Source organism: Rhinopithecus roxellana, chromosome 4 (assembly GCF_007565055.1).
Source record: "Rhinopithecus roxellana isolate Shanxi Qingling chromosome 4, ASM756505v1, whole genome shotgun sequence".
Classification (NCBI taxonomy): Eukaryota; Metazoa; Chordata; class Mammalia; order Primates; family Cercopithecidae; genus Rhinopithecus; species Rhinopithecus roxellana.
In genome coordinates, this window is record NC_044552.1 from 85,512,425 (window position 1) to 85,524,967 (window position 12,543).

At 44.5% G+C, this 12,543-nt stretch overlaps 1 protein-coding gene and 1 non-coding gene across 2 annotated transcripts in view; both read left to right on the top strand.

Moving 5' to 3' along the window:
- MTO1 (mitochondrial tRNA translation optimization 1) overlaps positions 1-12,543 on the top strand; it is a 51,544-nt gene that overhangs the window by 8,643 nt on the left and 30,358 nt on the right. Inside the window, exons 2-4 of the mRNA XM_010372217.2 lie at positions 920-1,462; positions 5,602-5,801; positions 5,882-5,999. Coding sequence (XP_010370519.1) covers positions 1,246-1,462; positions 5,602-5,801; positions 5,882-5,999 — 535 coding nt within the window. The 5' untranslated portion in view covers positions 920-1,245. The remainder of the gene's footprint in view (positions 1-919; positions 1,463-5,601; positions 5,802-5,881; positions 6,000-12,543) is intronic.
- Positions 3,191-3,294, top strand: LOC115897104. Its single transcript, XR_004057049.1, has one exon. It is a non-coding gene; the product is annotated as a U6 spliceosomal RNA (small nuclear RNA).

Sequence of the window (12,543 nt, forward strand, 5' to 3'; positions counted from 1 at the left end):
CCACACTTGTTTTATTCTCCAATCAGTCAAACGTTTCCTTTCTGAGAAAGGCTGTCAATTGAGAAAGGCTGTGAATTCCAAAAGGCTGGACATTTAACCTCCAACTGACCAATTCTTCTAATTAGCCATCATTAATCTCTCTTTTTTTTTTTTTTTTTTTTTTTTGAGATGGAGTGGCACAATCTCGGCTCACTCCAACCTCTGCCTAGGGGTTCAAGCAATTCTCCTGCCTCAGCCTCCTGAGTAGCTGGGACTACAGGCGCATGCTGCCACACCTGGCTATTTTTTTTTTTTTTTTTTTTTTTTTTTTTTGTATTTTAGTAGAGATGGGGTTTCACCATGTTGCCCAGGTTGGTCTCGAACTCCTGAGCTCAGGCAATGCGCCCCCCTTGGCCTCCCAAAGTGCTAGGATCACAGGTGTGAGCCACCACACCTGGGCACCATCATGAATCTTTCGTTCACAAATATATTTGAACTCCTTTCGAATCTATTCTTTTTCTTTTCTTTTCTTTTCTTTTCGAGAAGGAGTCTCACTCTGTCTTCCAGGATGCAGTGCAGTGGTGCAATCTTGGCTCACTGCAGCCTCAGCCTCCCAGGTTCAAGCGATTCTCCTGCCTCAGCCTCTTGAGTAGCTGGGATTACAGGCGCAGGCCACCAAGCCCGGCTAATTTTTTTTTTCTTTAAGTAGAGATGGGGTTTCACCACGTTGGCCAGCATGGTCTCCATCTCCTGACCTCGTGATCCACCTGCTTCAGCCTCCTAGAGTGCTGGGAATACAGGCATGAGCCACCGCGCCCAGCCCGAATCTATTCTTATTTTCAACCCTTAGTTTTTATAGACAAACAGAAGGTGACATTGTATCAGATTGCCAGATCACAAAGATCTGATAAGGCAAAGTGATCAAATTCATTGATCGTAGGTGACCACCTGGCGATAAGGACCACAGGGTCTGAGAAAGGACAAAAGACGACCTTTAGAAGGAGCTCCCAACCCAGAACCACAGGAAATCAAAAAGCCCGCACGAACTAGGAAAGAAAACACACAACCTGCCATCAGTGCGATCACGTATCTCCCTCGCCAGGAAAGTAACTCCAAACCGCCAATCATCGGCGACGCTGGACGTAGACGTCTTACGCAGTGACATTAAAGCAAGATGGCCGCGCCCTGCAGATTTTCTCTTGTTGCGTAAGTTTTTTTGACCGTCACTCGTGTCAGCTTCAAAGTCAGATAGATTTTTCTCCCAGCATGTTCTACTTCCGAGGCTGTGGCCGTTGGGTCGCGGCTTCCTTCACCAAGCAGCAGTTTCCGTTGGCACGGTTAAGCAGTGACAGCGCGGCACCCCGGACTCCGCATTTCGACGTGATAGTCATTGGTGGAGGACATGCGGGGACTGAGGCAGCCACCGCCGCGGCTCGGTGCGGCTCTCGGACTCTGCTCCTCACTCACCGCGTGGACACGATCGGTGAGGAGCGCGGGTGCTGTGGATCCCGGCTAGGACGCAGGCTGCTTTCTTCCCGCCTCCCCGGGTCTGAAGTGGGGGACCCTCCCTCAAAGCTAGTGGGAATCCTACCTTCTGTGGTTTCAGCCTCGGTCAGTGTCTCGCAAGGATCAGGCAGGCCAGGCCACAACTCTGGATTAGTCTATTCTGCGAACCATAGATTATGCTGCTGCTGACAGTAGTGCCTTGTGGGAGGTTGGGGTTCGGGGTCCGTGCCTTGGGAAAGGGAGAAACTTCAAGAATACTCGCTGGTAGCTTCTTGGTTCATTGCTGCGTTTACCTTCTACTATGTTACTCCAGATAAAGGGTGAATTAACATTATTAACAATCGTTTATGGCCAGGCGCAGTGGCTCACTTCTTTAATCCCAGCACTTTGGGAGGCTGAGACGGGTGGATCACCTGAAGTCATGAGTTCGAGACCAGCCTGGCCAGCATGGTGAAACCCCATCTCTACTAAAAAAAAAAAAAACAAAAAAATTAGCTGGGTGTGGTAGCGGTCTCCTCTAATGCCAGCTACTTGGGAGGCTGAGGCAGGAAATCACCTGAACCCGGGAGGTGGAGGTTGCAGTGAGCCAAGATCACGCCACTGCACTCTAGCCTGGTCAACAACAGCAAAACTCTGTCTCAAAAAAAAAGAAAAACAAACAAACAAACAAACAAAAAAACCCACTTAAATGTATCTTAAAAGTATAATCTTTCAGGAAATCATATAGCATCCTCTCCCCCACCCACAAAACCGCAATTAATAGTATAAATTTCTTCACAGTTATGAGCTGAATCGTCATTTTAAAGAAGGATTTCAGGAATAAATACGTGATTTATGCACAACTTTTACAAAACAATATTCTAATTACTGCTTGCTCCTAAGCAAGGCAGGAGGAAAGACAGAGGCATATGTAATTTACAAGTTGATGTTTTAGCTAGTATGTATCATGATGCTACAGAATGGTCATCCAACAATTTACCCGTTAGAGCAAAAAAAGTACTGTCTAGTACTAAGCAAAAATCCAGAGACGACAACCCAGAAGGAATATAGGATGCAAAAGGTAGCATGGTGCCGGGCGTGGTGGCTCATGCCTGTAATCCCAGCACTTTGGGAGGTCGAGGCGGGCGGACCACAAGGTCAGGAGATCGAAACCATCCTGGCTCTACTAAAAATACAAAGAAGAAAAAAAAATTAGCCAGGTGTGGTGGTGGGTGCCTGTAATCCCAGCTTCTCGGGAGGCTGAGGCAGGAGAATGGCATGAACCCGGGAGGCGGAACTTGCAGTGAGCTGAGATGGAACTACTACACTCGAGCCTGGGCGACAGTGCGAGACTGTCTCAAAAAAAAAAGGTAGCATGGTTCTTCAAAAGGGCGTCACAAAATCTTGACAGAAACATAAAGATCAGGCTGGGCAGGGTGCTGCGCACCTGCAATCCCAGCTACTGGTTAGGCAGAGGCAGGAAAAGTTCTTGAGTCCAGAAAGCGAAGCCTGTAATGTGCAACGATCGTGCCTGAGTAGTCACTGCACTCCAGCCTGGGCAACATAGTCGTCTGTAAATAATTTTTTAAAAATAAAAACACAAGAACCACTTAATAAACAATTTATTATTATTATATTATTATTATTTAATATAATAATTATATAATTATTTATATTTTTAAACAATATAAACCTGTTGTTTATATTTTTAAAAAATAAAGATCTAGTGCTTGCTTTGGCAACACATAAACTAAAGTTGGAATGATATAGAGATTAACATAGCCCCTGCACAAGGATGACGCACAAATTTATGAAGCATTCTCTATTTTAAAAAATAATAATAAAATAAAGACCTAGGCCAGGGGTGATTACTCACGCTTGTAATCCCAGCATTTGAGGAGCCCAGGAGTCTTCTATTTTAAAGGAAGAAGGAGGAAAAGAATCTAACACAGCTGTCATTCCTGTTTTTACAGTAGAGAGACTAAGGTATGTTAGGTAACTTGCCATGATCACAGAGCTCATAAGTGGTAGGTCTAGAAATTGAGCCAGATCTCTTTCACACTCCTCATAATGACACTTCATGCTCATCATCACAGTGCTATCCAGTCTCCCTGTGGAGACCATTAAAACTTTTGGAGGTCTTGGCTGGGCACCGTGGCTCATGCCTGTAATCCCAGCAGTTTGAGAGGCCAAGGCGAGCAGATCACCTGAGGTCAGGAGTTCGAGACCAGCCTGACCAACATGGAGAAACCCCGTCTCTACTAAAAATACAAAATTAGCCAGGCGTGGTGGCGTGTGCCTGTAATCCCAGCTACTCGGGAGGCTGAGGCGGGAGAATCACTTGAACCCGGTAGGTGGAGGTTGCAGTGAGCTGAGATCATGCCATTGCACTCCAGCCTGGGTGACAAGAGCGAAACTGTGTCTCAAAAAAAATAATAATAATAACTTTTGGAGGTCTTGATTCTTGATGTGGTGGCAGTAGACGTGTGGATGTTGACACAACTTGCCCGTCCCTCCACCTCCCATAAAAACTTTTGAGGTAAACACATGGGTTTAGACCTCCAGGTAAGACTGGGTAAATGTAAGGGAAAGGTATAAAATATGGTCTTCACTCTCAAGAAATTTGTAATTTAATTATATTTAATTCTGCACAGTAAGTGCAGAAAGAAAATATCAGATGGCATTTATGGAAGACATAATTGGTTGTAGCTCAACCAGTGCCCAAGGGGCTTCTTTTTTTTTTTCTTTTCTTTTCTTTTTTTTTTTTTTGAGACAGAGGCTCACTTTGTCACCTAGACTAGAGTGCAATGATGCCACCTCAGCTCACTGCAACCTCCACCTCCCAGGTTCAAGTGATTCTTTTGCCTCAGCCTCCCAAGTAGCTGGGTTTACAGGTGCAAACTGCCACGCCTGGCTAAATTTTTGTATTTTAGTAGAGACGGGGTTTCACTGTGTTGCCCAGAGTGGTCTCAAACTCCTGAGCTCCAGCAATCCACACTCCTTGGCCTCCCAAAGTGCTAGGATTACAGGTGTGAGCCACCACACCCGGCCCTGTTTTTTATTATTTATTTATTTTTGTCCTTATTTATGTTGAAGGACTAGGAACTTTTTTTTTTTTTTTTTTGAGACAGAGTCTCGCTCTGTCGCCCAGGCTGGAGTGCAGTGGCCGAATCTCAGCTCACTGCAATCTCCGCCTCCCAGGTTTACACCATTCTCCTGCCTCAGCCTCCCGAGTAGCTGGGACTACAGGTGCCCGCCACCTCGCCCGGCTAGTTTTTTGTATTTTTTAGTAGAGACGGGGTTTCACCGTGTTAGCCAGGATGGTCTCAATCTCTTGACTTCGTGATCCACCTGTCTCGGCTTCCCAAAGTGCTGGGATTACAGGCTTGAGCCACCGCGCCCGGCCAGGACTAAGGACTTCTTACAAGTGTGCTTGATTTGGTAGATTCCTCTGGTGCTGTATCAAAAAAGAACAAAAAATTAAAAAACCAAGTGTACTTGATTTAGAAAGGTTTCATGGGGTAAGGAACTTGTTGCATAATTTGAAAGGAAAAGGCAACCTAGTGAAACAGTAAAAATATGCATCAAGGAAGAGATTCAAAAGAAAGTTCAGGCCGGGCACAGTGACTCACCCCTGTAATCCCAGCACTTTGGGAGGCTGAGGTGGGCAGATCACTTGAGGTGGGCAGATCACCTGAGGTCAGGAGTTTGAGACCAGCCTGGTCAACATGGTGAAACCTGTCTCTACCAAAAATACAAAAATTAGCCGGGCATGGTGCCGGACACCTGTAATCCCAGCTACTCAGGAGGCTGAGGCAGGAGAATTGCTTGAACCTGGGAAGCAGAGGTTGCAGTGAGCCGAGACTGCACCAATGCACTCCAGCCTGGGTAACAGAGTGAGACTCCATCTTACAAAAAAACAAAAGGAAGTTCAGGAAGTGGTTTGTCATCCAGATTGCCCTGGACACTTTTGCATCCCATTGGGTCTTTGGGATTTTCTTTGTAGTATATCTTTCACGTTTTCTATTTTTTATCGTATGGGATGATTATAGTCACCTGTATAAATATTTCCTTATTAAGTAGTCACTATGTACAAGGTGCTCATATATTTATTTTGTTTATGTCTATTCTCTTTAGGTCAGATGTCATGTAATCCTTCCTTTGGTGGCATCGGAAAGGGACATTTAATGAGGGAAGTAGATGCCTTGGATGGCCTGTGTTCTCGCATCTGTGACCAGTCTGGTGTACATTATAAAGTTTTAAACCGGCGTAAGGGACCAGCTGTATGGGGTCTGAGAGCTCAGATTGATAGGAAACTCTATAAACAGAACATGCAGGTAAGAATAGGGCATGAGCACAGGAAAGATTATAGTGATTGTTTAATTACCATGTTTCAGCTGACATTTTCTTTTGACAGAAAGAAATCTTGAATACACCACTGCTTACTGTTCAGGAGGGAGCTGTAGAAGATCTTATTCTTACAGAACCAGAGCCTGAACACACTGGGAAATGCCGTGTCAGTGGGGTTGTTTTGGGTACGTATTGGTTATAGATGGTGTGTGATAATAGCATATCATATTCCATCTGATAAATTTATTTTAGAGCTAAGTATGGAGATATGTTGCTTATTCAAGGAACTTGTTGCATTTTCTCTACCTGGATGAGGAAAACTGTATAAATAAATACGTTTCTCTTTTCACTTTGACATTTATGATGCTCAAATTCTAGGCTCATCAGTAAGTACCATGTTCCATCTTAGTGTAGAACTTTATAATCTGCATATTTATGTCTCCCTCTCTCCCCATCTATTGTAATTTCTGTTTTTTCTGGTTCTGGCTCTAATTTTTTTAAAAATTCATATTTTAACAGCTTACATATATTTTTATGTAAAACAGTTATATATTTTTTATCAAATCATACATATAAATTTTTCTTAAAATATTAAAAGGGTCTGGGCATGGTGGCTTATGCCTGTAATCCTAGCACTTTGGGAGGCTGAGGTAGGTGGATTGTTTGAGCCCAGGAGTTTGAGACCAGCCTTGGCAAGATGGCAAAACCCCCATGTCTACAAAAAAATACAAAAATTAGCCGGTGTTGTAGCAGGTGCCTGTAGTCTCAGCTACTCAAGTAGCTGAAGTGGGAGGATTGCTTGAGCCCAGGAGGTTGAGACTTCAGTGAGCTGTGATTGTGCTGCTGCACTCCACAGAGTGCACAGGGTCTGCACTCTGGGCAACAGAGTGAGACCCTGTGTCAAAAACATAAATAAAAAATAAGTCTGGGTGTGGTGGCTCACGCCTGTAATCCCAGTACTTTGGGAGGCTGAGGCAGGCAGATCGCCTAAGGTTGGGAGTTCAAGACTAGCGTGAACAACATGGAGAAACACGTCTCTACTAAAAATACAAAATTAGCCAGGTGTGGTGGCGCATGCCTGAAATCTCAGCTACTCAGGAGGCCGAGGCCAGAGAATCGCTTGAACCTAGGAGGCGGAGGTTGCGGTGAACCGAGATCACACCATTGCTCTCCAGCCTGGGCAACAAGAGCGAAACTCTGTCTCTAAATAAATAAATAAATAAATAAATAAATAAGAAATTTTAAAATTTATGTGGGAAAGCAACCATCTACTTCGCCGGAGACAGACACTTCAACTTTTTTAGTTGTCACTTACATATACTTCCATATGTCTAAATAGCAGGCTTATGCTTTTACTTCCTAATTTACAGTTCTAGACTTTATATATTAACTTTTTTTTTTTTTTTTTTGAGACGGAGTCTCACTGTGCCAGGCTGAAATGCAGTGGTGCGATATCGGCTCACTGCAACCTCCGCCTCACGGGTTCAAACGATTCTGCCTCAGCCTCCTGAGTAGCTGGGACTACAGGCATGTACCACCATGCCCAGCTAATTTTTGTATTTTTAGTAGAGATGGGGTTTCACCACGTTGGCCAGAATAGTCTTGATCTCCTGACCTCGTGATCCAGCTGCCTTGCCCTCCCAAAGTGCTGGGATTACAGCCGTGAGCCACCGCACCCAGCCATCTATTAACATTTTTTGTGATGGAATCTGGCTCTGTCGCCCAGGCTGGAGTGCAGTGGTACCATCTCAGCTCACTGCAACGTTCCCCTCCCAAGTTCAAGTGATTCTCCTGCCTCAGCCTCCCAAGTGGCTGGGATTACAGGCGTCTGCCACCATGCCCGGCTAATTTTTTGTATTTTCAGTAGACACAGGGTTTCACCATATTGGTCAGGCTGGTCTTGAACTCCTGACCTCAAACGATCTGCCTGCCTCAGCGTCCGAAAGTGCTGGGATTATAGGCGTGAGCCACTGTGCCCAGCCTATTAACTTATTATTATGGTAATTCTCTTTAATATCCAACTTTCCTTCCCTTTCTCCTTCTGATATAATTATACCATAATTTTTGGTATGCTTTTTGTAGCTTTTAAGTTGTTTGCCCTAAGTATGTATTTCCCAATCAAGAAAATTAATTAATCTATAATAAAAATGAAAATGGGAATTAAGATATGTATTTTAAAAGATGACACTCCCGGGCCAGGCACGGTGGCTCACGCTTGTAATCCCAGCACTTTGGGAGGCCAAGGCGGGCATACCACGAGGTCGGGAGATCGAGACCATCCTGGCTAACGCGGTGAAACCCTGTCTCTACTAAAAATACAAAAAATTAGCCAGGCATGGTGGCACACGCCTGTAGTCCCAGCTACTCGAGAGGCTGAGGCAGGAGAATCGCTTGAACCCAGGGGACAGAGGTTGCAGTAAGCTGAGATCGCGCCACTGCACTCCAGCCTGGGCTACACAGCGAGACTCTGTCTCAAAAATAAAAATAAATAAATAAATAAATAAAAAATAAAATAATAGATGACACTCCCTGGCACAGTCTCTCTTACCATTTTGTTCCCAAAATGCTAGTGGGCAGCCGTATTATTCTCTTAGGTGGAAAACTGATTCTTCTGAGAACTAACAGACATTGTTATTTGAGAATTCACCAGTCCAAAAGGATGGTTCAAGTCTTTTCTTTTTTTTTTTCTTTTTTTGCGACGGTTTTGCTCTTGTTGCCCAGGCTGGAGTGCAGTGGCACTATCACGGGTTACTACAACCTGCACCTCCAGGGTTCAAGTGGTTCTCCTGCCTCAGCCTCCCGAGTGGCTGGGATTACAGGCATGCGCCACCACACCTGAGTAATTTTGTATTTTTAGTAGAGACGGGGTTTCTCCATGTTGGTCAGGCTGGTCTCAAACTCCCAACCTCAGGTGATCCACCCACCTCGGCCTCCTAAAGTGCTAGGATTACAGGTGCGAGCCACCGTGCCCAGCAGTTCAAGTTTTAATCACCTCCAGAATTAGCCAGGCAATAAAATTAACTGTGCACACATAAATCCTCCAGTCAGTGTTTTAGTGCCTTATTTATTTATTTAGAGACCGAGTCTCACTCTTGTTGCCCAGGCTGGAGGGCAGTGGCACTATCTTGGCTCACTGCAACCTCCGCCTCCTGGGTTCAAGTGATTCTCCTGCCTCAGCCTGCCTCCTGAATAGCTGGAATTACAGGTGCATGCCACCACACCCAGCTAATTTTTGTATTTTTAGTAGAGACAGGTTCATCACGTTGGCCAGGCTAGTCTCAAACTCCTGACCTCAGGTGATCCGCCCGCCTCGACCTCCCAAAGTGCTGGGATTACAGGCGTGAGCCACCGTGCCCGGCCTAGTGCTTCATTTAAAAATATAACAGGCTGGACATGGTGGCTCATGCCTATAATCCCAACACTTTGGGTGATTGAGGTGGGAGGACACTTGAGCCTAGGAGTTCAAGACCAGCCTAGGCAACATAGGGAGATCCCACATCTCCAAAAAAATTAAAAATAAGCTGGGTGTGGTGGTGTACACGTATAGTCCCAGCTACTTGGGAGATTAAAGTGGGAAGATCACCTCTGGAAGGTGGAGGCTGCAGTGAGCCATCATAGTGCCACTGCACTCCAACCGGGGTGACAGAGTAAGACCCTGTCTCCAAAACCAAAAATGCAAAAAAGTAAACAGAAAACCAAAGTTCACTAGATATTTAAAGGAAGTTGTGTACATGAAAGAGAGCAGCCCAAACACATAAACAGAAGTAAAAAATCTGGAGAAGGCCAGGCGTGATGGCTCACACCTATAATACCACCACTTTGGGAGGTGGAGGTAGACGGATCACTTGAGGTCAGGAGTTCGAGACCAGACTGGCCAACATGGTGAAACCTTGTCTCTACTAAAAACACAAAAATTAGCTGGGCATGGTTGCTGGTGTCTGTAATCCCAGCTACTTGGGAGGTTGAGGCAGGAGAATTGCTTGAACCCAGGTGATGGAGGTTGCAGTGAGCCAAGATCGTACCACTGCACTCCAGCCTGGGTGACAGAGTAAGACTCTGTCTCAATAAATAAATAAGTAAATAAAGTACAACAATTATTAACTCAAGGCGAGACCAAGTATATGAAAGGGACAAACATAATACACTTCTGTGCAGTAAACAATACTTAGTCAACAATGTAAATACTATCAACCAAAAATTATGGTATATCAGAAGGAGAAAGGGAAGGAAAGTTGGATATTAAAGAGAATTACCATAATAATAAGTTAATAGGCTGGGCACAGTGGCTCACGCCTATAATCCCAGCACTTTCGGACACTGAGGCAGGCAGATCGTTTGAGGTCAGGAGTTCAAGACCAGCCTGACCAATATGGTGAAACCCTGTGTCTACTGAAAATACAAAAAATTAGCCGGGCATGGTGGCAGACGCCTGTAATCCCAGCCACTTGGGAGGCTGAGGCAGGAGAATCGCTTGAACTTGGGAGGGGAACGTTGCAGTGAGCTGAGATGGTACCACTGCACTCCAGCCTGGGCGACAGAGCCAGATTCCATCTCAAAAAATGTTAATAGATGGCTGGGTGCGGTGGCTCACGGCTGTAATCCCAGCACTTTGGGAGGGCAAGGCAGCTGGATCACGAGGTCAGGAGATCAAGACTATTCTGGCCAACGTGGTGAAACCCCATCTCTACTAAAAATACAAAAATTAGCTGGGCATGGTGGTACATGCCTGTAGGCCCAGCTACTCAGGAGGCTGAGGCAGAATCGTTTGAACCCGTGAGGCGGAGGTTGCAGTGAGCCGATACCGCACCACTGCATTCCAGCCTGGCACAGTGAGACTCTGTCTCAAAAAAAAAAAAAGTTAATATATAAAGTCTAGAACTGTAAATTAGGAAGTAAAAGCATAAGCCTGCTATTTAGACATATGGAAGTACATGTAAGTGACAACTAAAAAAGTTGAAGTGTCTGTCTCTGGCGAAGTAGATGGTTGCTTTCCCACATAAATTTCAAAATTTCTTTTTATTTATTTATTTATTTATTTATTTATTTATTTATTTATTTATTTTGAGACAGAGTTTCACTCTTGTTGCCCATATAGAGTGAAAAGATAGTCTGTCTTAGCTGGGCGTTGTAGCTCACACCTGTAATCCCAGCACTTTGGGAGGCTGAGGCAGGTGGATCATCTGAGGTTGGGAGTTTGAGACTAGTCTGGCCAACATGGCAAAACTTGTCTCTACTAAAAATACAAAAATAAGCCAGCCATGATGGCTCACACCTGTAGTCCCAGCTACTCAGGAGGCTGAGGCAGGAGAATCACTTGAACCTGGGAGGTGGAGGTTGCAATGAGCTGAAATCTCACTACTACATTCCAGCCTGGGTGAGAGCAAGAGTCTGTCTCAAAAGGAAAAAAAGACAGTCTGTCTCCTTCACTTTGTCCCCTCAACCAGACAGTTTTCTTTCTCAGGAGCATTTGCTTTGTGAATCTCTTATGTAGTCTTTCTACCTAGTCATATGTACATGTCTTCATACATATGTATACATATTTTTTATTGTTTTCACAAAATCGTAGCATATTATACACAAACACACTGTTCTCTGTACTTTTTTTAAAAGAAAAACCTCAATCTGTGTTTGCTTTGCTTTTGGAGACCATGCTTTTTTTTTTTTTTTTTTTTAAGTTTGTGGGTTTGTTCTGATGGTTACCTTAAAAGCTGTGATTTTATATATAATATAATATGCTCACTGACTTCCCTCAAGTAACAATTACTAGTTTTACTTTCATTTTCTTTTCTCCTCTGACTTTCTTTATTTTCCAGATTTAATGGTTATATTGTTTTTATTAGTATTTAAGTTTATACCCTTAAATTGTTTATTTATTTATTTTTGAGACAAGTTCTTGCCCTATTGCTTAGGCTGGAGTGCAGTGGCATGATCACAGCTCACCGTAGCCTCGACCACCTGGGCCCAAGTGATCGTCCTGCCTCAGCCTCCTGTGTAGCTGGGACCACAAGCGTGTGTCACCACCTCTGGCTGATTTATTATTATTATTATTATTTTGTAGAGATGGGAGTCTCACTATGTTGCCAGGACTGGTCTTGAACCCCTGGGCTGAAGTGATCTTCCTGCCCCAGTCTCTCAAAATGTTGGTGTTATAGTCATGAGCCACTGCGCCTGTCCAATTTAATTTAATATCTTTTTTTTTTTTTTTTTAATGAGACGGAGTCTCGCTCTGTCGCCCAGGCTGGAGTACAGTGGCCGGATCTCAGCTCACTGCAAGCTCCGCCTCCTGGGTTTACGCCATTCTCCTGCCTCAGCCTCCGGAGTAGCTGGGACTACAGGTGCCCGCCACCTCGCCCGGCTAGATTTTTGTATTTTTTAGTAGAGACGGGGTTTCACCGTGTTAGCCAGGATGGTCTCGATCTCCTGACCTCGTGATCCGCCCGTCTCGGCCTCCCAAAGTGCTGGGATTACAGGCTTGAGCCACCGCGCCCGGCCAATTTAATATCTTTAAGTGCTATTTTGTGACCCTGTCCATATTTTGTAGGCCCAACAGTAACAATTTTTTGTGGTAAAATATACAAACCATAAAATGTACCATTTTAACCATTTTTAAGTGTACAATTCAGTACTATTAAGTACATTGACAGTATTGTGCACCGATCACCACCAGTTGTCTCTTGAACTTTTTCATCATCCCAAATTAAAATTCTGTACCCATTAAACAAAAAGTCC